We start from the raw sequence: 26773 nt of genomic DNA, 5'->3' as shown, positions 1-26773 counted from the left end.
GGTTGGATGGGCATTGGTTTTCACAGTTCTCTGCCGGGATGGGCCACCTGAGAGGCTAGAAGTGAGAGCTGATCTGATTAGGAAGTCACTCTCACAATTCCACCCCATTAGCCAAGCTGAGGGGAGGCCGCTTCTGGCCCAGCCCTTAATCACCTGTGAGTCAAGGGTCTCGCATGAATTGAGATAATGGAATCAGGATTGACCAGCCTCCTTGTGGCGCGGGGCAATGGAAACCCGAGCCTGGAGAAGGGGGGGGGGCGGATGGGGGTGCAGGAAAGGTGTGGAGTGTGGACGAAGCTTTTGTTGTGGGGGATTGGGAGGAATTTACGTCCAGGAAGGGGACATAACAAATAAGTGAGGACCAGCTAGCGAAGCAGAGCTTCCAGTCGCCCTCACGGTGGCTCCACGTCGGAACTCATACACGTGGAGCGGCCACGTCGCGTGCGTTCTCAGGTGTTTGCCACAGGAAGCCTTCCAGTCCGCCAACGGTGACCTTCTTTCTCGCCGTGACTCTATGGTGCTGCAATCAGTGCCGGCCGCCGAGCCCGAGCGGGCTGGCCTCAGGCAGCCTCTCTAGGCAGTCGTCTCGGTGGCCATCTTGCCCGAGCGTTAGGAGCCGCGGAGTTGCGTCAGTTTCGCCTGGGTCGGAGCCCGGGACAGGCCCTTATTTGCAAGACTCATAAATGATTGAGTACCGGGGCTGCGCCTATTTGCATACGACTCAGCTTGTTCTGCCTGGACTTCCCACTCCCGTTTTCCACCGGCTCATGGATATTCATGAGGAGCCCTGGGGGCGTGGCCATGGGCGGAGTCAGGGGCGGGGCCCCGCCGGGACTCGCAGTGGCTTGGTCCCGCGGTGACGGCGGCGGCGGCAGCGGCTGTAGCGGCAGCGGCGGGGACTGGTGTCGGGGCGCAGAGCCCGAGCCGAGCGGAGCCGGATCCCGGGGGAGCGCGTGAGTGAGCGGGGGCGGACAGGAGGGCGAAGGAGGGGGCGGGGTCCGGGATGGGGGCGGGGGAGAGGCATGGAAGGAGTGGGAGCTATCCTGCCCAGACCTCGGGTTGAGGTGGAGGTGGGGGTCACCAGGAAAGTTTGCAGGGGCCGGGGGCGCGGAGGGAGCTGGGGTCGCGGGGGAGCTGGAGCGTGTGCGCGGGGGCGGAGGGTGCACGGTCTGGAGCTCGTGCTGGCCGAGCTAGAAGAAAGGGGGGAGGGGGCGAGGGCTTGAGGCGGGGCCGGGGGCGGGCGGAGCTGCTGGAGGGACCCCCCGCCTCCCCCTCCCCGGGCCCGCGCTTGCCCCCTCCCCCGGGTCCCTCGGCACGCCCCCAACCACCCCAGTCCGCCCCCACCGGGTCCGCGTCCCCAGTCCCTCGTCGGCTCGCCGGCTGCTTCACAGCCACCGCACAGGTCCTCCGCTTCTGCCGCCGCCGCCCCCTCCTCCTCCTCTTCCACCCTTTTCTCCTCCTCCTCTTCGGCTGCGGGCGTCCCCTCTGTGTCCAGAGCTCCCCACTGGGCCCCTCCAGACGGCCCCTAGCCTCGGGCTGTTCCGTCTTCCCGTTGGCTCTCCCTCCTCTAGCAGTTTACGTGCTGCCCCCGCCGACCTCTCTGGCCTCGGATACGGCCGGAGATCTAAGGGTCCATAGGGGCGACTCCGTTTGCGCCGATGGCGCTCAGAGCCCCTGCCCCCCCCTCCCCCCGCTTGCTGCTGCCCAGCCTCTCCCCAGCTCCTCTGGCGGCCTTTGCTCCCGGGGGGTCAGCTAGTCTCCCCCTGACTGTTCGGGGTCAGGAGTGCTCAGTGCTGCTGCGATTTTACAGCTTTTGGCTACCGCCTTGGTCACCTGGGTTTCCCGGCTGGGGCCTCTGAGCTTCTGCAGCCCCTCTCACCTGGGGAAACTGAGCCCCCCACTTCATTGCTGCAGCCCCTCATACTGCAGAGGTGCCCAGCAGGCCTCCAGGTGAAAGGGTTTTCCGGTTCTGGACCAATTTGTCCCCATTTCTAACCACCCACACCATGTCCCTTGAAATAATGTTCAAGGACAAGGAAACAATCTTGTGTTTTTTTAAATTTTTTTTTCCCTGGCGTGTGCCCCTCCCCCATGCACGCTCGGACTGGCTCTGCACAGTTATCACCCACCCACAGCCAGCAGTGCTCCCTTGTAGTTGGCTGACCAAGGAATTGACGGTCCTGGGTTTCTCTTTATCCTCTTCCCGGTTTCTCTTGTCTGAGAAGCAAGCTGGGGCAGGGTCAAACGTGAGGGGTGGGTGGGTTTTCCAGGGCTGGGCCCCAGAGGTCCTGTCTCAGGATTTGGCACAGTCTCCCCAGGCCAGCAGGAGTGGGTGCTGAGGAAGGCACACTCCCCTTGCAGGTGGAGAGGCTTGGGTTGTCCTTAGGGCTGTGTGCCTACCAGGTGATGGGAAACCTCCTCCTGGCTTTGGAATGAGAGGGGCAGGTCTCTGGAGCCTGGGGGTTGGTGGGGGGGGGGGTGTCTTGTGGGTGGGATGGAGCCAGAATGGGAACTGAGGAGGTGGTGGAGTATCTGAGGAGCAGGTGACCAGACTGGGGCCCGCAGGAGTGAAGGAATGGTGTGGAATGCTGGCAGCCTGTGGCCTGGGGAGAGGAGGAGGTAGGTAGTTACCAAGGATCTTAGCTCATTGGTGACACTGAATGGAATCATGCTAACACTGGCCAGCATTTGCTGGCTACTTTTTACGGGTTAGGCGCGTTGTGCTGTTTGTATGCACTGTCTCACAGAGGCCTCCCACTAGCCTCAGGGACACCGTTTCTCACGTAAGGAAACTGAGGCTTAGAGAAGTAAGCAGTGTGCCTAAGGTCACCAGCTGGAAAGTGGTAGGGCCACTCAGCATTTGAATCCTGGTGTATGAGACCACAGAGCCCCTGCTACATACAGATTTAGAGAAGGGGCACCGTCGGGTCCCTGCCATAGGGCTGTGTTGCTTGGTTTAAAATTTCTTTTTCTGTCCCCTTTCAAATCCCTCAGGCCAACCCTGAGCTGGCAAGTGATGCCCAGTATCCCCATTTTGTAGGCTGTGGCTATCCCACCCCGACTGCCTAGAAGGGGGAACCCCAGGGAGCTTTCCCCCCAAGCCACCCCACCCCCCGGATGTTCTCAAGTCCTGTCCCATTCTCCCAGCCCAGGCCTGGGCCGGCTCCTCCTTCCTCTTGGCGAGGCTCTGGAAATCCAGTGGGAGGCCATTGCTATGGCAACAGGACTAGGCCCTGGCTTTACCTCATCAAATTCCAAGCTGAAGCCAAAGCGATTGAGAAATTAAAGAAAAAAAAATGTATTCCAGATGTTTACTTTTTATTCCTTATTTTTCCGTGTTTGGATGAGACCGCTTGGAGGGAAGGCGGGAGTGGGGCAGGGATGTGGAAGGAGGAGGGGAAAGAGGGGGAGAGGGAACCACTCCCAGCTGCGGGAGGGGGGAAGGAGGGGGAGCGGGGAATGGGGAGGCCGGCGGTGGGGCGGGGCCCCAGGTTGGGGAGGAGCGGGTTTTTCCCGTCTCCCATGAGGTGATTCACGGAGAGACCTCAGACTTCATGGCCCTCTTGCTCTGCCCCTGAGTAGATACCTCAGGCAGGGCTGCCGGCTCCTTGGGTAAGTGGGGTGTCTTAGCTTGCCAGAGGGAGCAGCAGGCGGGTCCCTGGAGCTCCAGGACTTTGGGGTTAGGAGCCTGGAGTTTAGAGAGGAGTCTGGGAAGAGTGGAGGATACAGCTGCTGGGGACCTCCCTTGACCTTCCCCAACCCCCTCTGAAGTTCCCGCTTCCTGTCCCACACTCTGTCTCTGCTAGAAGTCGGAGACTTCTCTTAGCTAAGCCGACTGCCAGTGCCCAGCCCCTTTGCCTTCTCAATCTCTCTCTCTCCTCCTGGGTCTCCAGCCACCCTGCTCACAACCTCTCTGCTCCCCAATTCTCATGCAGGTTCTGCCGCATGTGATGAAAGTGTCCGCTCTCAGGGAAGGCACAGCCATGGCTTCCCCACCGGCCCGGGAGATGGAGGAGGAGCTGGTATCTGCTGGCTCGGAGCCAGGTGCCTATGGGTGCAGGGTGGAGCGGGGTGGCTGGGCGGAGTGTGGGAGGGGCAGCAGCTGAACCCCAGCTCTGTCTTGGAGGGGGTGGGGGAGTGAGGGCAGGAGGCACGCTGAGGATATGCAGGATGAGTTATGAAGGTTGTCCGCTCCTCATGAGACCTTTTGGAAGTGTTTGCGATCCTAGGTCCCCAGCAGAGGAGAGCAGACTGACCTTTGAGGTCAGGTGGGTTAAACCATGTATTTAGCAGGGGAGAAATGGCCTGCATCTAGGGGAGGGTTTGAACCCAGGCCTCCTGGCTCTGTCTAGACTCCTTGGGCTGAACCCAGTGAGTGGGTGATACAGGATTCTATGGGAAGGGCTGTGGACATGAGTAATTCCACGTCTTTTACTTGGCATTGAAATGCCTTATGTAGAAGGTAGGTCTCTGGTCTTGTTTTTTTTCCTGTAGCAGATTTACTTCTGTTTGGCTTAGGTCAATAGTAAGTTTGCATTCCTGATCACACACCAGATGACAGCAGGGAGGTGACCTGGGTGTGCACTCTGGTGAGGGGGGTGGTGGGGAGACAGAGTGGGGAAGCTGAGTGTCGTTTACTATGGGTGGTGGCAGAGTAGAGTATCTGTCAGAGGAGAGCACTGGACTGGGGACATGGCGGCCTGGCTGCTTGATGTGGGCAGGCTGGCATCTGTTTATTGGCTCTTGTTCATTCATTTGTTTATTTGAGAAGTACACGTGCGAGGGTGCAAAATGGGGTACAAGGAGAAAAAACATGCCAGCTGGGCCCTTAGGTAGCTGTAGCTTGTAAGGGAATTGACTAACATTTTTGAAATTTGGAGTTGGGAGAAAATGCTTCTGAGATGTGTATGGAAAATCAAGGAAGGCTTCCTGGAGTAGGTGACATTTGACTTACACCTAGAAGGTTGTGAACCTTCTGAGTTCTTAGGGTGGGAGATGAAGTTCTGCTTCCTGGTTCTTCTAACAGCTCCCCAACCAACCCTTTCCTTTTGGTAGGTGATCCTCGGGCTAAACCTCCTGTCAAGCCCAAACCCCGGGCCCTGCCTGCTAAGCCAGCCCTGCCTGCCAAGCCTAGCCTGCTGGTGCCTGTTGGGCCTCGGCCTCCCCGGGGTCCGCTGGCTGAGCTGCCATCTGCCCGGAAGATGAACATGCTGGCAGGACCCCAGCCCTATGGTGGCAGCAAGCGTCCCCTTCCCTTTGCACCAAGGCCTACAACCGAGGCCTCTACTGGAGGAGAAGCCACTCGGGAGACCGGAAAAGAGGAGGCTGCGAAAGAAGAGGTGCCCCCTTTGACACCCCCAGCCCGATGTGCTGCCCCAGGAGGTGTGCGGAAGGCCCCTGCCCCCTTCCGTCCAGCCTCGGAGCGCTTTGCAGCCACCACAGTGGAAGAGATCCTGGCCAAGATGGAACAGCCTCGGAAGGAGGTCCCTGCCAGCCCTGATCGCCTTTGGGGCTCCCGCCTCACCTTTAACCATGATGGCAGCTCGAGATACGGCTCCAGGACCTATGGTGTGGCCACAGGTCCCAGGGATGAGGATGGTGGGACCCTCTCCAGGAGATGGTCCCAGGAGGGGCCAGCAAAGTCTCCCAGCGAGTGCCAGGAAGAGCACCACAAGGCCCCTGAGGAGAGGTAAGGGGTGGGAGGCAGCCTGGAGGGGACATGAGGGACACGTGGGTAGCCTTATCTGGGGCTGTGACCTTCACGTGTAGGTTAGGTTAGTGTTCTGTGAGCACAGACGGGACCCTGGTCTCAGTCACAAAACATTCCCCCTGTAGATGGCCTCATCGTTAAAGATGTTCCTTTTATGACTTTAATGCTTTTTACAGAGTGGATGAATGTTCACGGCGGAGTTCAAGTGTAGTACAGGGCAGTTTATTTTGGGTCTTTTTATACTGAGAGTTGAACTTTGCCCCATTTCATCGACAGCCACGCTAGTTAGCAAAGAGAACATTAGACCTGTTTTAGAGATGTGGAAACTGAGTCTCTAAAGTGACTTTTCAGGGTTCCTCAGCACGTACAAGACAGAACTGGATTTGAATTTAGGTCTCTTTGAGACCACAGCATGTTGTCTTAAGTGTGGCTCCCGCCGTGGGTGGAACGGCATGCAGGTGCTGGTGTGCGTGTTGTGGGGAAGCGGGGGCCGGTCTGCCCGCGGGGAGGAGTCTGACGGAACAGATAAGACGTGAGCACACCGTGATGCCTGGCCGGCGAGCGGCAAGGCGCAGAGGTCACGGCCGGGTTGTAGACTGTTGTGTAGGCTTCCCTTCTCTGGAGTTGGTGCCAGTGTAAAGGGAAGGCTGGCTGGGAGGTGCCCCTTGGGGTGGTGGGCACTGGGCATTGGAGGAAGAGGCTCCCCTCCGCCTCTTGCTGCTCTGAAGGGCAGGGCTGCTGTGTTGTGGGCTGAGCCCCAAGCTGAAGGCCTCTGGCCCTACCCTGCCCTCCAGCCTTGCCCTTCTCTCACCAGAGCCTGCCTGGACGGTCGGGGCCCCAATTCCCTCTTCTTTGTTCCAGGCTTCTGGGAGGTCACACCCCTGTCCCCGGTCTGCTCTCTGGCTTTCTCCCCTTCCTTGCTCTAAGCAGAACTTAAGAGGAACAACTTCAGCTTTGGAAAATCACCCCCCCCCCCCCCCCCCCCGGTCCTCCCCCTGCAATCCTTCAAGAAGTATTGGCAGGGTGGCTGGGACCAGCTGCACTCTCCCTGGCTGGAGGAGGACGTTAACCCCTTAGGGGCTAGGGGCAGGAGGAGTTATCTTTCGGGGAACCAATGAGGGTTCTGGGTATGCAGGGTGCTTCTCCTGAAGGAGCGGGTTGTGGGGGTCATTTAACCCTTGACGTGCGGGAAGGGAATGGGGACTGTCTCTCTGGGCACTTTCTCTGTGGAAACTGCACAGCATTTCAGTCTTCAGTGATTCCAGGTAGGGCTCACTAATAAACGGCCCGGGGCAGGGGGCTAACTTTGGGTGGTGGTAAAGTCATTTACGCAGATTCTCGATCTACGCTCCCCATGTCCTCAGTGAGGGGCTGCTCCATTCTGTGCCTTCACTTCCTGTCTTGTTCCCTCACAGGAATGCCCCTTTGGACGTGGCCTTCAACGGTGACGTAGTTCAGCCAGCCAGCTCGGACCCACCTGCTGATGTGAGTTAGCCTCCTGTTACAAATCAGAATCTTAGTATTGTTTTTGTGTTTTTTAAAGATTTTATTTATTTATCTGACGGAGAGAGAGAGACAGCTAGAAAGGGAATACAAGTAGGGGGAGGAGAGCGAGAGGGAGAAGCAGGCTCTCAGGGGGCTGATGCAGGATTCGATCCCAGGACCCTGGAATCATGACCTGAGCTGAAGGCAGAGGCTTGATGACTGATCCACCCAGGTGCCCCAGAATCCTAGTATTTTAGAGCTAGAAGCGTCACCTGAGATCATTTGTGTAAGCTCATTGTAGTTTAGATGGGGACACTGAGGCCTATGGAGGAGGTGGCTTGCCCCAGGTCTGGCCCCGGGACTCCGATTTCTTGACTCCCAGGCCAGCGTTCTCGATTACTGCAGTGGTTAAGTATGGTTCAGGCCGTGAGACAGGTTGTTACGAACAGTTACAGTATCCATAAGTAATGAGCTGTCTACCCGGATGTGTCGCGGGATCGGTGACTTAGTCGTTGTGATGACTCCGGCTAGTGGGTGCTCCTGGTCCCGTGTGAGGTGTGCCAGTGCCACAGCTCATCAAGGTTAGGTGCCCATGGGCTGAAGCAGCCTCTGAGGTCCCTGATTCCACTGTTCTCCCTGGCTGGGCTGCCTTCTTGGGGTTTAGAAGAGGGGGGTTTCCTGTTTCATCCTCACTGTTCCCCACAGCGTGCTGAGAGGGTAGTTGGGTTCACCCTACTTTACTTTACTTTTTTTTTTTTCTTTAAAAGATTTGGTTTATTTATTTGAGAGAGAGCAGGAGGGAGAGAGCAAGCATGAGAAGGGCAGAGGGAGAGAGAGAAATAGACTCTTCACTGAACAGGGAGCCAGATGCAGGGCTTGATCCCTGGACCCCAGGGTCATGACCTGAGCCAAAGGCAGATGCTTAACCGACTGAGCCACCCAGATGCCCCGCAGCCTGGTTTCCTAAGTAACTGATATCTCTTCTTGCTCACAGAGCCCTTGCTTGTCAAAGGCTGTTTCGTCTCCCCCACAATGGAAACCTGACCACATTCCCTTGTCCATCCAACAAATGTTTGCTGAGCACCTGCCGTGAGCTGGGTGCCAGGCACATAGCAGAGAACAAGGATCACACTGTCCTGCTCTCAGGGAGCTCACCTTGTAGTGCAGGGAAGCAGACACGAGCACAGGCCTCCTTGGGAACCTGCAGATGTTGTGTGTCAGACAAGTGCGGGAGACCTGTAGAGGCAGAGAGCTCTGGGCTGAGGGTAACCGGGGAGGCCTTGCCGCGAAGGTAAGGGAGTGAGCTGCCTGGGTGTTTGGGCAGAGGGAACTGTAGGTTCAAGGGACTTGGCACCTTCCTGGCTGGGAAGCCGGGACGCCTGGATCACAGTTAGAGAGGAAGCGGTGGTGTGCTAGCGAGGTGTGACAGGTGATGGGTTAGATGGATTGGAGCCTCCAAGGCACTGGAAGGGCGTGGGCTCTGGGGAGAGGAAGAAGCCATTGAGGGCTGTGGAGGAGAGCAGTGACGTGCTGCTGGCTTGGTTGTAAAGAGTCGTGTTGGTAGTAGGGAGTTAAGAGCAACAGCTAGGGCCAGTTGGGGCGTAATCCAGGTGGGAGATGATGTGGCTGGACCGTGGAGGCCGACTCTGGTGGGGTTGGGAGGTGTGATGTGGACGGGGTTTCAGGTGGCTTGCTGGGAGAGCGAGCTGGCGCGGGGTCCCAGATGACGGCAGGGTGTTTGCCCTGTGCAGTGGAAGGGTCGGGTTACCATTCCCTGACACGGGGACTGGGAAAGGTGAAGCAGGATGGGGGGACATGAGGAGTTTGCTTCTGGATTTGCTGATTTGAGATCCCTCTTAGACATCCAAATGGAAATGTGGAGGCGGGGACAGCTGGGTAGTTGTTGGCATACCGGTGGCAGTTAAGATGCCTAAGGTCACCAGGAAGGTTAAGGTCACCAGGGGCGCAGGAGAGGTAGAGAGGACAGAGGGCCCTGGCCCCTGGCGTAGCAAGGGAGACCTGGAGGGGATCGGGGATGGTGGAGCCCTAGAGGTCACACGGAGCCAGCACCCAGCTTTGGGGCTGGACAAGGGTGTGATCCACTTTTGGATGCTGCTGCCAGGTCAAGGCAGGTGAGCCCCGGGAATGAGATTTAGCTACAGGGAGGTCACTGGTGACCTTGACAGGAGCGTGAGCTGGCATGGTGAAGGGAAAAGGCTGTTGGGAGTGGGTTCCAGAGAGAATGGGACGAGAGGAGCTCTCTGGATAGATTAAGGAATGTAGGCAGCACATTCAGGAAACTGGGTGGTAGCTTCACAGAGAGGTAAAGTCAAGACTGTTTATGTTTTTTAAGACAGAAGAAATGAGAGCAGCTTGTGTGCTGATGGAAACGAGTCGGTAGAGAAGGGAAGATCTGTGACGCAGGAGGGAGAGCTGTGAGCAGGGACAGCTCACGAGCATAGACGGGGACAACAGTGCTTGTGCTCACGTGCAGGTGGTGAGGTGTGGGGGCTGCCAGCTGAGGGGGGACGGCAGAAGCATTGCTTGGGAGTGTGGGCAGGGGAGGGGAAGTGTTGGGGGACCGCTGGGCATTCGAGACCCATCTGAGGTCCTGGAGGTTCGAGTGAGGGTCAGGCTGTGGTGAGACCCAGCCTTCTGCTTGCTCAGCCTTCTCCAGGCCCGTCCAGCCCCAGGTGTGGCTGCAGGGCAGGGAGGTGGAGATCTCGGATGGGTGGGTCACAAAGTCAAGAAGAGATCTAGGAACAGAGAGCCCGGATGCAGAAGGGTTGCCTGGGTGCCCATTCACGCCACTCGGGATTATGATGGGTGGCTAGTGCGGGGGAGGGGGGCTGTGATCTGGGACCGAGGGCTCTGCAAGAGGCACCGCGGAGGGGAGTGTGGGTGGTAGGGTTTAGGAGCACGCGCTTGAACACTGGAGGTGTTTTTTTGTTGTCTTGTTTTACTTTAAGATGTATTTATTTTAGAGAAGGGAGAGAGCATGGCAGGGAGGGGCAGAAGAAGAGGGAGAGAGAACCCCAAGTGGACTCCCCACTGAACGCAGAGCCCTATGCGGGGCTCAGTCCCAGGACGCTGAGATCGTGACCTGAGCCGAAATCAAGAGTCGGACACTCAATCTGCTGAGCCACCAGATAGATGTCCCCCTATCCAGAGTTTTGTAGAGAGGAGAGGGGGGAGGGACTGGAAGGGGCCTTGAGAAGAAAGCAGGACCTTCCCCTGCCCAGGCGGAGTCAAGGTCAAAAGGAGCACGGCTTCCTTCCTTGTCTAGGGACAGGCCAGGTGGAGTGCTAGGATGCAGGAATGCCAGGTGCTTGGGGCCCCCTCTGCCTCTTCCTCCTCTTCCGACCTCTGTCCTGTAGCTTCTGTTATTTCTGTAAGTTTTATCCCAAGAGGCCATGTGTACAGATCTTATTTAATTCTGACCTAATTCTTTGAGATGGATGTTGTAGCCCCAACGTACAGAGGGCAGAGCTGAGGCTCTGAGATCCCAGTGACCACCGTGGGCAGGGCGTACGGCTTAGGAGATGCAGTGCCTGCGACTCCAAGGCCTGTGCTTTCATGTCCCTTGGTGCCTTTTCCTGAATCCCGAGTGAAGGCCTGCCTGCCCCCTGGGGTAGTGGATACTTCTGGGACCTGTGGACACGCCTCCCTGTAGCTGCTCCGCCCGCTGGTGGTCTAGCCTTGCCCTGGGCTGGCAGACCTGCTCGAGCAAACCCCCGCCCGCCCAGATGGCAGATTCCCCATTTTCCCTCTCCCTTTGTCAGGCCAGGGGACCACAGACCTTGGACCCGTGGACCACAGACCTTTGATCCTGAGATGAGCTCGGGTGGGTTGGGAGGAAAGATAGGAACCACTTGGAATATGGTAGGAGTGAGGCTATGCATGTTTTCTGGCGAGAGGGCCTGGGGTGGGTTTGTGAATCTTAGAAGCACAAGATACTGTAAATCATTTTTGGCATCTTGCCTAGCTGTCCTGAGAAGCCCGCCTTCCTTCTCTGGTCTGTGGAGTGAGAGTGCGAGAAAGCAGCTGACCTGGGGTCTTTGTGGGGCTGGCAGGGACCTCCTCCCCAGCTGGGCAGTGAGTAATGGCTCTTGACCTTTCTCTTGCAGATCTCCAAGTCCTGGGATCCCTCGAGTCCAGGTCCTGCCTCAGAGAAAGGAGGTTCCACCAGCTCAGGCCTCCCCGCTGAAGTCTCAGGCCTAGCCCCTGGGTCTCCCCGACCTCGCTCACCTGATGAGGGGTCTCCCCGACCTCACTCACCCAAGGAGGGGTCTCCCCAACTTCACTCACCCAAGGAGGGGTCTCCCCGACTTCACTCACCCCAGGAGGGGTCTCCCCAACTTCACTCACCCCAGGAGAGGTCTCCCCGACTTCACTCACCTGATGAGAGCTTGCCCTGCCACTCTCAACTTCCAGAAGCCCAGAGACCTGTGGTTTCTGGGCCCTCCCCCTGCCTCCCTGTGACCCCAGCATCCCCAACTGTAACCCTGTCCGATGAGGGTCAGAGCTCCTGCTGCCCCCCAAGCTCAGGGCTCCCTGTGGTGGAAGCCCCAGAGGCCCCCACACCTGGCAGTCCAGCCTTTGAGAAGGTCTCGGGCCCGGAGCAGCCCCCAGCTACCTCTGCCCAGCCCCTGATGGAGGGGGGTGAGTTGCTAGATCTTCCTCGGACGTTTCCATCTGGGGATGTGGTGGCCCAGGGTGACCTAGACCGTCCCATCGGCCTGGCCCAGCGCCGATTTTCTGAAGGCGTGCTCCGGCCTCCCGGCCAAGACCAGGAGAAGCTGGGGGGCTCACTGGCTGCCCTGCCCCAATCCCAGGGGAGCCAGTCTGCCCTGGATCGTCCCTTTGGGAGTGGGACAGAGTCCAACTGGAGCTTGTCACAGTCCTTTGAATGGACCTTCCCTACGCGGCCTTCAGGTCTAGGGGTGTGGCGTCTGGACTCCCCACCTCCCTCCCCCATCACTGAAGCCACTGAGGCCGCCGAGGCTGCCGAGGCTGGTGACTGGGCTGCATCCAGCAGAGAGGAAAGGGTGTCCCAGCAGGGGCGAGGGGCCCAGTCAGCTCCAGAGGGGCCAGGAAGGCCTGGTTCCTGGGTGCAGGTGGATGATCCGGGCATCTCCCCAACCCAGAAGGCGGATGGGGAGAGTCAGCCACAGTCCCCAGTTCCCCTCAAGCCCTTACCAACACCAGGGGGCACACCTGGAGTGGCCTTGTTGCAGGCAGAGGAAAGGTATGAGGAGCGGGAGCCCCTGGCTGGACAGGAGTCCGTGCTCCCTCTGGCCACCAGGGGGGCCGCTCTGCCCGTCCTGGAGCCGGTCCTGGGGCAACAGCAGCCAGCACCCCCCGACCAGCCCTGTGTCCTCTTTGTTGACACCCCGGACCCCCAGCAGGCATTGCCTGCTGAGGAGGAGGCCATGACCTTGGTCCAGGCTGAAGCCACCCAATCTAGGACAGAAGGTCGAGACCCCTGTAGTGTGTCCCCCGAGCCTGCAGGCCCTGACAGCAGCTCCCGCTGGCTGGATGAGCTCCTGGCCTCGCCACCACCTGGTGCGGGCAGCGCAAGGCGGGGAGCTGGATCTGAGAGCCCGGCAACCTGCTCCGAGGTGAGGACGGGCCACAAGGGAGGGCGGGGGGCCTTGGGGTGGAAGCCAGGGCTTGGGTGGGCTTTCTTCCAGTGTGTGGATTTTGTGAGTCAAGAGCTGCGATAGGACCATGAGGCAGGCCCCTAGGGCTGTGTCCCTGCCAGCCTCACTGGCGGAGCCGGGGGACCAGAGGCTGGGGGCCCGTGGGAGCTGTCCTGCTAATGTGCCTTAACCTCTGAGCTTCAGAGACCTTTTATGATAAGAGCATTTGCTTTTTAGGATTGGACCACAGGTAGAACAAGATGTGGAAAGTGCCCAGTGCTTGACCCACACTGAGTGTTCAGTCTGGCTTTACCGATGGGACTGTGGAAGGCAACCTAGCACAGACCTTTAGTGCGCGGGCTCTGGAACCAGACTGCCTGGGTTCCCTGCTCTTTGCCCACATGTGACCTTGAATGAGTTACTTTTCTGTGCTTTGGTTTCTGCGTCCGTAAAATGGGGGTGATGACGATGAACTCTCCCTCACGTGGCAAAGACTAGAGAAGCCGTAAACACTAAGGACCGCACAGAGTTCCTCATGAGTGTCTAGGAAGTGTTGGCTTTAAGAATGCCCCTATCTTTGAGCTGAAGACTGGCCTTCTAGGCAGGAAGCGCAGGCCCAGAGGAGGCGGAACCTCTTGCGGGATTACCCAGTGAGTTGGTGGCTGGGCGGCGGTCAGAGGGCCAGTTCTCTGGCCACTGCCCTTTCCCCTGCCAGGCTGCTGTGAATTCAAGGGCTAGGGTCCAGGTGGCTTTTGAAATGTCTTTTTCAAGGCCAGCCAGGGCCACTAGGGGCGGGGCTGGAAGCAAGGCGGAGCCAGGCTGCCTCTAGGGGTAGGGGCGGAGAGGTGGAGGAGGAGGAGGAGCAGGAAGGAGTTAAGACCCGGCTGGCTCCTGGGAGGTGTGTCCGTCCCGGGCTCTGGGTGACTCAACTAGCTTTTGGGCGGGGCTGCCAGAGCGGCAGCTGCCGTGGAGGGAGCGGGCCCGCGCCAGCGGGAGCCAGAGTCGTTGGACAGGTCCGGGCGAGGGGAGCGGCCCAGCCCTGTCCCTGCACCCAGCCGCACCCAGCAGCCCGGGGCGGGCTTGGGGTAGGGGCCATGGCCGGGCTTGGGGAGCGGGAGCCCAGCATGTCTGTGTTGGAGAGGCTGTTAGCCAATGCGGCGCTGAGGGATGAGGCTGGCCGGCTCCGTGGTCCGGAGCCCAGGGCTCCCCCACCCGAAGGAGTGAGTCGGGGTAGGGGGTGCGGGGTGCAGGGAGCCCTGGGCTGGCTCTTCTCCCATGGCAGAGGCTGTCCCTCCTGTCTTCTCCAGGGATGAGGCGAGGGTTAGGAGGTCTTTCTGGGAAGGGCTCGGCAGAAGGGCTCTTTTCATAGGGAGGAAGGGGTGAGTAGGGCCAGGGGCGGAGTCAGACTGTTCCATGGAAAGGAGGTTGTGGAGGGCCTTTGAGTCTTGATTGCTTCTAATAGAAAGCAGACGCCTTTCACAGCCCTGTGAAGACCACTCTAAGCTGCCTTTCTCTTGGCAGTTAGCTGAGTGTTGCCCAAGGGCTGTAAACATGACCATGGGATCATTGATTGTTCCTATTGGGTGCCCCTTTCAAGCCTGGCACTATGCAGAGGTTTGATTTAAACCATCTTGTTTAATTCTCCCAAACCACTCCATGCAGTAGGAATTCTTCCCATTCAAGGGTGAGGACCCTGAGGCCCAGAGTGGTGGTGTTTTGCCCAAGGTCACACAGCTGGGATCTAAACCCAGGCTTTCTGTTGCCAGAGTGGGGCTTTCAGACACTAGGCAGTGAGGAGTCTCATTCTGGACTCCCACTATGATGGACTCTAAGCATCGTTTTATGTCTTTTTTTCCCCCTGATTCCTAGGGACTTCTTGGCTGGGCCCAGAAGGATCTGCAGAGTGAATTTGGGATTGCGGCAGACCCACCTCCGAGCAGTTTTAGTCCTTCCAGCTGGTCCCAGGACACTTCTCAGAACTACGGCCTTGGGAGTGCAAGCCCTCGAGGGGACCCAGGCCTTGGAGAGGGAGACTGGACTAGCAAGGGTGGGCAAGCAGCAGGGGAAGGGAGTGCCAGGGAGTGGGCCAACAGGTGTGGCATTGGCCAGGAGGACGTCGAGGTTGCCAGCCAGGATGGGAGTGGAGTGTCTGCCCCGGGGGGCCTTTCCGCCCAGGACCGGGTGATCGGAACACCAGCCCAGCTTGGTACTCAGCAGAGTCAGGAGGCAGACGTTCAGGACTGGGAGTTCAGAAAGCGGGATTCCCAGGGCACTTACTCCAGCCGGGACGCGGAGCTCCAAGACCAGGAATTTGGGAAGAGAGACTCACTGGGTGCTTACAGCAGTCGGGATGTATGCCTTCAGGACTGGGAATTTGGGAAGAGAGACTCTCTGGGTGCTTATGGCAGCCAGGATGTAGATGAGCAGAGCCAGAAGTTGGGGAAGAAGGACCATGTCGGCAGGTACGGCAGCCCGGATGCAGACGGGCAGGACCACGTTGGCAGGTACAGCAGCCGGGATGCAGACGGGCAGGACCAGGAGTTTGGGAAGAGAAATTCTTCACTCGGCACCTTTAGCAGCCGGGGTGCAGAGCAGCCGGATCAGGATTTCGGGAAGAGCGCCTGGATGAGGGACTACAGCAGCGGCAGCGCCCAGGACCGAGGCTTCGGGATGAGAGCCCTCAGTGCCGGCTTCAGCCCCGAAGAAGCCCAGCAGCAGGACGAGGAGTTTGAGAAGAAGGTCCCGAGTGGCGGAGACGGTCCGGGCGAGAGCAGCAGGGAGGCAAGCCAGCCTGAAGAGAGAGAGTCAGGGAGCCTCTTTGGCCCCAGCACCTCCCAGTCCCAGGACGGGGCACGGGGACAGAGAGACCAGAGCAGCTGGCATGGTGGCGGTGCCGGCCAGGAGGCAGGGGGCCAGAGGCCGGCCGATGCCGGCCAGGAAGACAGGGAGGTGGGCCGGCGAGGCTGGGCAGACAACTTCAGCCGTGGCGTGGTCCCCCAGCCGGAGGCCACCTTCAGCCCGGGGCAGCGCGATTGGAGTGGCGACTTCTGCGTGGAGGCCTCTAAGAGAGGCCTCCAGTTCGGCATCATCGGTGATGACCGGGCAGGCGGTGCTGTCCTCAGCCCTTCTGGCCAGATCGCAGGTGGCCCCTTTGTACCTCCGGAGAAGACCCCGGCCGGGCCTGTGGACTGGACTGACCAGCTGGGCCTCAGGAACTTGGAAGTGTCCAGCTGCGTGGCCTCTGGGGGCTCGAGTGAGGTCAGGGAGGAAGCTGCGGGACACATGGGCTGGTCAGACAAGTTGGGCCTGAGAGATGTGGACCTGGCTGGCCATTTGGAGTCTGGAGGGTCTGAGGAGCCCAGAGTGATTGGGGTCGGGGAGAAGAAGGACTGGACCTCCAATGTCGGGGGGAGGGGCAGAGATCTGGCTGGTGTTGGGGAGGTAGGGAGCCCCGGCCAGGCCAGAGAGAGCGGCGTGGGACAGACCGACTGGTCGGGCATGGAGGCTGAAGAGTTCCTTAAATCAAGGGAGCGTGGAGTGGGACAGGCAGACTGGACACCAGACCTCAGCCTGAGGAGCATGGCCCCGGGGGCAGGCTGTAGCCCCAGAGAGCTTGGGGCAGGCCAGGTGGACTGGGGCAGCAGTCTGGGCCTAAGGAATTTGGAGGTGCCGTGTGACCTAGAGTCTGGAGGTTCTCGGGACCCACGGGGATGTGGCGTGGGCCAGATGGACTGGACCCAGGACTTGGGTCTCCGGGACGTGGCGCTTTCGGGGGCCCCAAGTGAAGCCAGGGAGCATGGGGTAGGAGAGGTCAGCCAGTGCCCAGAGCCAGGGCTCAGGGACCACAGCACCTTGTCCCCGGGCCTGGAGGCCAGAGAGCTTGGGCCTGGAGGAATAAGTGGGCCAGAGACCCAGGGTGAAGGCCGCTCCACTCCTTCCCTGGAGACCTGTCCTGAAGATCCTGGGATGGAGACAGGAGAAGCCCCTGGCTTTGGAACCAGGTAAGGGAGCCCCATCCCTGGGGTGTGGGGGGGCGGGGAGGTGTGGCAGCTCTCTGAAACAGTGCAGCCTTTTTCAGGAGGGAAGAAACCGCTTTCCCCCAAGGACTTGTAGGGCTTGGAAAATTAAGATGGTTTGGACTGTGGATTACTAATTGTATGTTTTTTAAGTGGAGTGTGGTACACATACAGGTGGATTCTTGTTTTGAAGGTGGTGATGTTTGAGGTGGTGTTTGTTGCCCATGCTTTAGGCTTTCTTGGTGGCTGTGTATCACGACTGTGCTGGAAGGGTGTGGGTCCCATCTTCGGGGTCGATCACTGTGCACAGCATCTGTCCTGTAGGTCTCTTGGCCCAAAGCCGAGGGGCTTCCTGGGCCAGGAACATGGATGCTTTCACAGGCGTCGGCAGGAGAACTGGGCTCTGTCCACTTGGCCTGGGCCGCTCCAGGTTAGGAGTGGAGGGCAGTGGTGCTTGTTGTTTCTTGCAGAGATTAGGAACTTAGTGCTTCTTGACTGCCCTGTCTTCAGGCCCAGAAGAGCAACAGTTTAAAAACCTGAAGGTCATAGGGCTCCCCACCCCGTGATCTTGGCCTCCGTGCACAGAGTGACTGAAAGGGAACTTTCCAGAGGAACAGACTAGTGGTTTTATGAGCCAACCATGGCCTGTCTCAGGGATTTTTATGTTCTGGAACCAGCTGAGGTGATCTCACACCTGGAAAGGGGGCTAGAAAGATGTTGCGTCTGTTCTGTTAACATTTCCTGTTGGTTGAGATTTGGTGTTATTCTCCTGACTGGGTAGAAAGTTAAAACTTTCAGAAGAAGCTAGAGCGGGTGCCTGGGTGGCTCAGTGGGTTAAAGCCTCTGCCTTCAGCTCAGGTCATGATCTCAGGGTCCTGGGATTGAGCCCCACATCGGGCTCTCTGCTCAGCAGGGAGCCTGCTTCCCCCACTCTCTCTCTGCCTGCTTTTCTGACTACTTGTGATCTCTGTTTGTCAAATAAATAAAATTTAAAAAAAAGAAGAAGCAGCTAGAGCTTCTCACTGGGCAGTTGAGGGAGAGGGGAAAGGGAGGCGTTGAGTGGGGGCCGTGTGGTGAGTGGAAGGAGCTGATGGTAGTGGCAGGGGGGTGGAAGCGACCCGGAAGGGTCTAGAGGCAATGGTGGGGGGTGTCAGCCAATGGGTTGGGAGAGGCTTTGGGCGAGGAGAAGGAGCGAGAGAGAGGAAGGCGGGCAGAGTGCAGGGACATGCCGAAGGCTGCAGGTTCACAGGATGGGGAGCCCCGAGGCTCCTGGGATCTTGGACGAGTTCCTGGACGTCTCTGAGCCTCACTTTGTGATGTTAGCCTCAGGAAGCTTTCCCATTCCTAGCGCCCGGGACCCTGCTCTGCTGGGCCCACTGCTCCGCTGCCTCCCTTACCTCGTTGGCCTTCTCAGCTGCCCTGTGCTGTGGAAAGGGATTTTTATCATCTCCAGTCTGCATGTAGACAAGGGGTGTGATCTGCTTAAGGTCACAGAGCCTGCTTTCTGGCTGCAGCATCCTAAACGCTGTCCGGTATGGTCACAGTGCTTGAGAGTCTTAGACTGCCAAGGAGTGGGACCCCTTGGTCTGCCTTTCCCCTCTGCTTGGGTGGCCCTTGAGAACAAGAGAGCAGGAGTATCTTTCCCTTTGTTCAGGACCGGGGTGGGGGCTTCCAGGAGGCCGCTGGACCGGCTTGGGGAAGAGGAAGAAGTTAGGAGTGGAGAAGGAGTCCTCAGCGCTCAGCCTGCAGAGCTTGTCTCCAGCCTGCCTTTAAGACGTTCTTGGTTTCTGTGTGGTCAGTCTGGGGAAGGCTCCGGACTCTGGCCACGTAGGAGACCTCGAGTGTTTGTGCATGAGCACGTGCTGGCAGGACTAAGGAAACCTGTTGACCTTTCTCTAGGGCAAGGTTTACCAGATTTATTTGACTAATATCCAAGGAGCTGGTGTTCTGGGCATCTGACTTAGGGAAATTCTACACCCTGGAAAATTGCTCTTGATAGGAAATTTTGGAGGTTCCCCTGGGGAGGTCCTTGAGGATAGCTCAGAGTAGTCTGGGTTTAGGTCCATCTGCCAGGTTTCGGTCCTGATTCAGCCACCACCTCTGTGACCTTGTGCAAGTTCCTTCTCTTTCTCAGGGACTCCTATTTCTTGTCTGTATCTCGGGAGTAATTTACTACCCCTACTCACAGGGTTAAGAGTTGAAGACACACATAAAGCATTAGAAACCTGCCTGGCACGTGGTGATCGCCCAAAAGAAAAAAAATCCTTGCTACTTGTAATTGTATATGTTTGGCCAATTTGCATGGATCTGAGCTGTCCATAAAGTGAAGCCCATGGGGACATTTTGGTCACATCTCTGTAGGACAAAGGTATCCCTGATGGCAGGCGGTCCTTGGCTGGAATGCTGGCCAGCATAGTTGTGATAAGGACAGCATAGGGGTGGGTGGGTCCTGGGGAGAGCTCAGGCTCCTTCTTTGTGTCTAGGGCCACCTTTTCCTTGTGGGAGTTGCTCTTTTCGTTCACCCGAGAGCTCCTGGACTGACCTCTCCTCTCTATGGCCTCCTGGTCATCTTCTACCCCCTCCTCTGGGCTTCCGTGATGTGGGGACCTCTCAGTCATTTTGGGGTCTTTGTGGAATTTCCACAGAGGTTGAGGCCAGCCCTCTTATTTCATGGGTGGGGAAACTGAGGCTTAGGGAGGCAGTGTGTCTTGAACAAGGTCCGCAGCTGGGGATTACAGGCTCCTTCATGTTCCCTCGGGCCCCAGCTTTGCTGTCATCTCTCCGGGCACATTTCCTGTGTCTCTTGGTCCAGGCCAGCTGCTGCCCCTTCAGGCACATCATTCCAGCCGTAGGCCTAAGCCTCCCTCATTTGGGGTCTTGGAGCCTTGAGTATTGGCAAGCTGATTGTGTGCACATCTGCTTCACGCCCTTCCCCAGCTCTGTCCCTGGAATGGCGGTGGGGTAGGGTGGGCTTGGCTCAAGTCCTGACCCTCAGGAGACCCTAAGTCCAGATGGGTGAGGGGTGTAGATGGTGCAAGACAGGGCAAGTCCCCAGGCCAGGAACCTGTGGTGGCGATGATGATGATGATGATGATGATGATTTTTAAGGTTTTTATTTATTTACTTGACAGACAGAGATCACAAGTAGGCAGAGAGAGCGGGGAGGCAGGCTCCCTGCCCAGCATAGAGCCCGATGCGGGGCTCAATCCCAGGACCCTGGGATCACGACCTGAGCTGAAGGCAGAGGCTTAACCCACTGAGCCACCCAGGCGCCCAATGACTATTTTTTAAAAAACAGATTAGAGCGAGGAAAAAAAAGATTTATTTATTTAGAGAAAGAGTGTGTGTGGGCATGAGTGGGGGAGGGGTAGAGAAAATCCTCAAGCACACTCCCTGCTGAGTGTGGAACTGGACGTGGGGCTCCATCCTAGGACCCCCAAGATCCTGACCTGAGCCAAAATTAAGAGTCGGACTCCACTGACTGAGCCACCCAGGTGCCCCGATTATCCTGAAAACTTACAAAAAATGTAGCACGGTGCTAATGGGTGTGCTGGGCACACATTTCCAGCTTGTTGCCAACAGACTCAGTGAAGAATGAGTCTTTTATGGTCCCCATTTTGCCAGGGAAGTTGCTGAGGCTCGGAGTGGACAAGTACACGGAGCCCACATCTGTGCCCGTGGCCGCACCCAGCACAGGTTCCTGACGGTGCTGCTCTCCTGCCTCCCTGCCGGGGAGGAGTTCAGCTTATAGGTGTTCTGGGAGCTCAGAGGCCGGCAAGCTCTCCCGAGCTGGGGTTGAGCCCCACCAGCAGGGGCGATGCACGCCACATTCCCCAGTGCTCTTCCCACCCTCCCCCCTTCATTGTGGCCACCCCCGGGGCCCTCTGAGCTCATCTGTTGCCCTCTGCCCACGTGGCTGGGAGCCCAGCTTGCTCCGGGTGTGGATCTTTCCATCCACCCATCCGCCGTTTCACATCCCCTTAAACTCTGCAGGCCAGCCCTCGGCATTGTGTCTGCCCCACCCCAGGGAGAGGCTGTGGGCTGGGTGGGGGTGCCGCCCCTGCCCCCTCCCTCCGGTCTCCCTGATTTTAAGCTGCAGGGTGAGCTGGCGTTGGCCCCTATCCAGGGCTGCTCCGTATGGCTGCCTTGCTGCCACCTCCGCCTCCTCCCTCCCTACCCAGAGCGCTTTCATTTCCATCTGTCAGCAGCTTGTGGAAGGACAGACTGACACATGTTCTCTCCTGCCCTCCCCCCTTCCGCCGGCTACTGACTCACCTGCCCGACTCCCCTCCCCTTCCAGTCCCTTTGGCAACTCTCGAAGGCCTGGCTTCCGGGCCCTGGCCCTGCCAGCCTTTCCCACGCCCGCCCACCCGCTGCCCTGCGCGGCATCAGTGTGTGGGGGTGGGGTGGGGTGGGGGGGCTCTGCTCTGCTGTGGGAGCAGGGTCCTACTGGGTCCTTGAGGGAGGTGTATGGTGAGTGTGTGCAGGGTGTGTCCCTACTTCAGGGGTGGTAGCCCGCCAGCACACCAGCTCGTGGTGTGAGGCATGCGAGTAGTGTGTGTGCTGTGCTGTGTGTGTTCGTGTCGTGTTTGAGGGACCAGCGGGCAGGAGATGCACAGGCTCTGTTGAGGTGCATGGTGGCCCAGCCTCTCAGTGTGCAAACATTTGCTTAGTCTCGCTCCTCCTGGCCAGGCCCCGGGTGCAGGTGCTGGGGGCACAAAGGCAGAAGGGGCCTGTCTTTGCCCTTGAGCTACTCACAGACAGGCTCTGAGGAAGGGGCTGGTCCAAGTGGGAGCGGAGGGCATGCAGGGCTGCAGAGGGGAGTGGGCCAGAGGGGAGTGGGCCAGCTTCCGAAGAGGAACTGAGCTGCAGGGAGTGTGAGTGGAGAGGCAGTGTGGGAGCTTTCCAGGCGCAGGAACAGCTTGTCCACACGCACGGCGGTCTGTGAAGGCCCGGCATGTTTGGGAGTCCCTGGCTCTTTCATGAGCCTGGGGCATGGGGAGGGCTGCTGTGGGGGCCGAAGGCCCAAGAGCTTGCGTGGCCAGATGGGCCAGTATCTGGCTCATCCCGGGGAGGGTGAGCACCCGGGGAAGGTGCCCCTAGAAGGGGACCGTTGATGGCAGCCCCCAGCAGCCCCGTAACAGTGTAGCAGTGTAGCAGTGGTAACAGTTGCTGTCAGTGATGGGTACGTGCTGGGGGGCTGGACACTGGGCTTTGCGCTTTGGTTCCCATTCCATTTCCCAGCGACTCTAGAGTTAGAGGACCCCAAGGCTTTGGTAGGTGAAGGGACTCATCCAAAGCCTCAGTAAGTGGCAGACCTGGGATTTCAACCTGCCAGGCTGCCTATCTTGTTCCCTCCGTGCTGTGCTGTACTGGGCCCAGACTATGTCCTTCAGGAAGGATTTTGGGAAAGCCTGGAAATGTGGGAGAGGGAAAGTGTGGGGAAAGCGGTGGGTGGGGGGGAGCATGGATATGGTGGAGTGGACTTTGCGGGAGAGAGATGGGGCTTCACGGGTGACCTTGTGCTCTGGTCGGTCTCCTTTGCAGTCCTGGTGGGTGCCCGGCCCGCTCCCCACCCTCTGGCTCCCAGAGCCTGCTGGAAGAGATGCTGGCTGCCAGCAGCTCCAGGGCAGCAGCCCGTAGGGAGTCAGCAGCCTCGGGCCTCAGGGGCCTGTTGGAAGAAGAAGGAGCCACAGCAGGTGCTGACCAAGGGGAGCCCCCAGAGCCTAGTGGGGACCCACTGCCTTCCTGGAGGCCGCAGCCGGATGGTGAAGCCAGCCAGACAGAAGAGGTGGATGGCACCTGGAGTCCTTCAGGGGTCGGGCAGGGCGAGCAGGGTCCGACACGGCCCCCTCGGCGGCCCCCCCAAGGCCCTCCTCCCCGCTCTCCGAGTCAGGACTTCTCCTTCATTGAGGTCAGTGCAGGGAGAGCCCAGGCCAGTCGTTGGGCTGTTGGGGCTCCTGTGGGTGATGTAGCGGGAGCCTTGGCCCTTGGCCCTGAGCCGTGTCCATCTGGGGGCAGGAAGTAAGTCCTGTGAACAGGGCGCTCCAGGCAGCCCGCTGCTGTTGAGGGCTCCTGTGGGATGGGGCAGGGCCACAAGACGGCAATGGCGGTGATGTTGCTGTTGTCCCGAGCAGGACACCGAGATCCTTGACAGTGCCATGTACCGGAGCCGCGCCAACCTGGGGCGCAAGCGAGGACACCGGGCCCCGGCCATCCGGCCCGGGGGCACCCTGGGCCTGTCCGAGGCAGCAGACTCAGATGCACGCCTGTTCCAGGACTCTACGGGTAGGGCCCCTGTGCTGTTGGGTGATGTCCATGGTGCTGTCTGGGGGCCGTGCAGGGGAGGGCTGGTCGGGCTTGCTTTCTGTGCTGAGCCTCCTCTCTGGGCCCTTGCAGAGCCACGAGCTACTCGGGTGCCGTCTTCAGACGAGGAGGTGGTAGAGGAGCCTCAGAACCGCCGGACGCGGATGTCCTTGGGCACCAAGGGGCTGAAAGTCAACCTCTTCCCTGGCCTGAGTCCATCAGCCCTAAAGGTAGCATCTGGTCCTTCAGCCAGCACATCAGCTGCCAGCCACCTTGCGTCCAGCGTTTTTTTCTGTCTGTCCATTTCTCCACCCATCCCTCCATCGCGTGGGCCCCTCTTCCCATTCCTCCTGTCATTTTGCTCTCACTGAGGGGCCTGCTGGCCTGTGCTGTGTGCTTAGTGGGATGGAAGGAGTAACAGAGCCTTGTGTCTTAGAGCTTCATGTGGGGCGGAGGGCCGCCGGGGGTGGGGAAGCCATGTCTCTGATTAGCTGTGGTGGAGGTGGGGGAGGTGCTTAGGTATCACTGGGGAGGTACAGATAAGGGCCAGGCCTGTTGGTGGAGAAGGGGAGATTATTTCCTAATGGTCCTATGGCGTGGGAGCGGAGGGTATATTGGGGAAGGCCTTATGGAACTATTGGATCTTGGCTTTGAGGCATATGTAGGAGTTGGCTGTGGATGGCGGGGTGATGACAGGGAGGTGTTCCCGGCAGAGGGAACAGAGTGAACAGACACAGGGCTGGGAATTCACCACTGGCTTTGTCCAGCTTAGGTAGTCTTAATTCAGTGTAGCAGAATCTACTTGAGCACCTGCTCTGTGCCGAGTGTGGCTCAACTCTTGGAGGCTTATTTTCAAGTGACTTCCCATCCATCTGGGTAAAAGGACTCCAGAGGGGTCTTTGCTGGATTCTGGGGATGGTGTGCTCTTGGGAGAAGGCCTTGCCGTCTGGGAATCTTCCTGCTTGTTCCTCTGATGTCTCTCTGTGCTTGGGTTCATCTCCCAGGCTAAGCTGCGCCCCCGGAACCGCTCGGCTGAGGAGGGGGAGCCTGCAGAGAGCAAGCCGAGCCAGAAGGAGCCCGCGGTGCAGCGTTCCAAATCCTGCAAGGTCCCTGGGCTGGGGAAGCCCCTTGCGTTACCTCCTAAGCCAGAGAAATCCTCAGGGTAGGTGACCTCGACTGGCCTCTGTGGGTGGGCCTCAGTTAACTGTGTGAAGTTGGCACTTCTTCCGGTTGGAGGGCGGGTTTCCCTCCCCACCACTTCCCCACTTTGTTCACCTTTCCTGAGGTTTGCCTTGTGACCTTTGCTCTTTGTCATCTAGGTCAGAAGGATCATCACCCAACTGGCTACAAGCCCTGAAGCTGAAGAAGAAGAAGGTCTGAGAAGTCCTCGAGGTAAGAGCGGGTTCCTGGGCTGGGGCTCTGTTTGGGGCTCACGGGTGAGCAGGGCCTGACCTGGAAGGTTCAGGAGACCCCGTACCACCTTCTAGGCCTTTTCTGTCCCCCTTTCTCTCTGAGGTGGGCCAGTAGAGCTAAGCGCTAGGAACTGGTGGGTCCCTTGGCTCCCCTTAGGTTTTGTCCACAGAACAAGGTGTTGTCTGGGCTGGGATGGGCGAGGAGGAGGGGGGCTTCCATCTTGCCTTCCTCCCTGGGCTCAAGGACGGTCCCCATGTGCTCTTGGCTCCATGGCTGGCCCGAGTGGGGTCAGCCAGTCCTTCTGGTCTGGGACCCCTTGAGGTACTAACCAGGCTCAAGGGCTCCACGTGGGACCCTCCTACCCCTCAGCTCAGCTCGGGGAGCCGGCCTGCGAAGCCGAAGCTGAGGCGGGTCCTCTGTGCGCCATGGTGTCCCCTCCTGACCTCTTCCCCCCCCGCCCCCCCTTGCAGGTCCTTCCCATCTGGCAGTCTCAGGCAGTGCCCATTCCTGTGGGGTCCCCGGCGAGGAGATGGCTGGAGCCCCACCAGGCCCCAGGCTGCAGCCTCTGTCCCCTTCCACGTCTGAGGAGCGTCTGGGGAGGCACATTTATGCACTTTGTATCCCCCCTTCCCAACGTTCCCCCCGCCCCCACCCCCTTCCTCCTGACCAGATTCAGGCATTCGTGGTTGAAGGTTTTGGTCCCTCCTGCCTCGCTCTCTTCCCACCTCCCTCTCTGCTTCCTCCTCCAGCCTCCCTCGGGTTTTCTTTTGATACCAATTTATAGCATTTTTTATAAAAGCCTTTGATTTTTGTAATGGGCGGAGCCCAGCCCCAGCCCCAGCCCAGGCCTCCCTCCGTCTTGCCAGGTGCCCCACAGAGACCAATTACATTTTGTCACTTGAAACAATAAAGTTTTTTGGGAATTGGTGCTGCCCAGGCTGTGGTGTGTGGTTCTGGCGCCCCGTGCAAGGCCATCGGCGAGGGGAAGTGCTGGTGTCCGCGCTGGCCCAGCAGGAGCGCACTCTGACGCCGAACACTTGCCTCCTTTCCGCCCGGGGGGCTGATTCAGACCAGCCCCAGATCCCACTAACTGAACACACAAAGGGTTATTTTCCATTCACGGTGCGGTCTGGGGCGGGTGGCCGGTGGGCACGCTCCGTGCCTCGCAGTCCTCAGAACCCAGCTTCTTCCCTGCGGAGGCTCGGCTCTCTGCAAGGGCCTTGGAGTCCTCCGAGGACCCGTGGGAGACCCTTCCCACAGGGACCGCGGGACGGGAGACTCTTCCGTGGGCCAGGGTTCAACGGCCCCCGCCAACTGCAGGGGGGATGCGTTGGGAAGTGCCGTTTAGCTGTGTGGCCCGGGAGTCCCGGGTGCTGGTGGAGAGTCAGCTCTTCCTGCCGGGGAGTTGGGCTTCTGTGATCTCTAAGGGTCCTTTCCTCACGAATTCTGGAATGTCCACTGGGCCCTGACATCCTCCTCAGCCTTCTCTGTCATCCTTGGTTCCCCAGGCCCACCAGCCTCTTTCCCTGATGCTGAGAAGAGAGGCCCCTGTGGGCCTCTTCTTGGTGGGGCCTGAGCCGAGTCACAGATCAGAGCTACACCTGAATTGGGAAATCATCCCATCCACTAGCGTTTCTTAGCTTGCTAAGTTATGTTACATTATGTTATATTATTTTAGGGGGCATTTATTGACCTAATTTGAGCATTTGACCAAAGCTGTGGACTCCCTAGAAAAATGCATATATACACAGCAGCCTGAAATTTCCCATCACAGACTCCCTAGAGCAGTGGTTCTTAACCTTCACCAGGCATCACAGTCTCCTGGGGTGCTTACTGAAATGCACATTCCTGGGCCTACCCCCAGGCCTTCAATCCAGTGGTTATGCCCAGGAATCTGCATTTTGAGAAGCTCTCTGAAGTAGAGGGGGCAGAAAGGTGGAGGGGCCCCAAGTCAGCGCCCGGGTGCACCCCTGGTGGGATGGTGCCGGGCAACCCCTGTGCCAGCCCTCCCGGGGTGCAGCAGAGCCGAGCTGGTGTGAGCTTTTTCCTGTTCTCTCCCGTTCTCTTTTCCCTTGTAGGAGCAGGACTGGCAGGATCCCAAGCCAAACACTTAAGACTCATTAGTGGCACAAATGGAGCCTGAGGCTGTCCCAGTGCCCGGGCTCTGCTGGGAGGGAGACGGGATGGGCCCGCTCCCAGGG

General features: G+C 58.8%; 1 protein-coding gene across 3 annotated transcripts; it reads left to right on the top strand.

Annotated features, from left to right (window-relative positions):
- The first annotated feature begins 803 nt into the window (after positions 1 to 803).
- Positions 804 to 25142, top strand: TNKS1BP1 (tankyrase 1 binding protein 1). 3 transcript variants are annotated; one of them, XM_032356515.1, is made up of 13 exons: positions 804 to 953; positions 3936 to 4044; positions 5056 to 5689; positions 7126 to 7195; positions 11323 to 12816; positions 13977 to 14057; positions 14707 to 16838; positions 22401 to 22767; positions 22991 to 23141; positions 23253 to 23389; positions 24164 to 24321; positions 24479 to 24551; positions 25043 to 25142. In XM_032356515.1, the coding sequence occupies exons 2-12, from the start codon at positions 3951 to 3953 to the stop codon at positions 24537 to 24539; spliced, it is 5379 nt and encodes a 1792-aa protein (XP_032212406.1). In that variant the 5' UTR covers positions 804 to 953; positions 3936 to 3950; the 3' UTR covers positions 24540 to 24551; positions 25043 to 25142. The 3 variants fall into 3 exon arrangements, with proteins under 3 accessions (XP_032212406.1, XP_032212409.1, XP_032212407.1); XM_032356516.1 differs by lacking the exon at positions 804 to 953 and adding an exon at positions 3471 to 3612; XM_032356518.1 differs by lacking the exon at positions 13977 to 14057 and having other exon boundaries at positions 807 to 953.
- The last annotated feature ends 1631 nt before the right edge of the window (positions 25143 to 26773 follow it).

Source organism: Mustela erminea, chromosome 9 (genome assembly GCF_009829155.1).
Source record: "Mustela erminea isolate mMusErm1 chromosome 9, mMusErm1.Pri, whole genome shotgun sequence".
Taxonomy (NCBI): Eukaryota; Metazoa; Chordata; class Mammalia; order Carnivora; family Mustelidae; genus Mustela; species Mustela erminea.
This window is presented reverse-complemented; position numbering and strand designations above follow the sequence as displayed.

Excerpts from the sequence above, each read along its gene's own strand:
- TNKS1BP1 (XM_032356515.1), top strand. The coding sequence starts at position 3,951 with ATGAAAGTGTCCGCTCTCAGGGAAGGCACAGCCATGGCTTCCCCACCG. Across the intron at positions 12,817-13,976 it reads GCCCGGCAACCTGCTCCGAG|AGGCTGTTAGCCAATGCGGC; the intron begins GTGAGGACGGGC and ends TCTGTGTTGGAG. Across the intron at positions 22,768-22,990 it reads AGGACTTCTCCTTCATTGAG|GACACCGAGATCCTTGACAG; the intron begins GTCAGTGCAGGG and ends TGTCCCGAGCAG.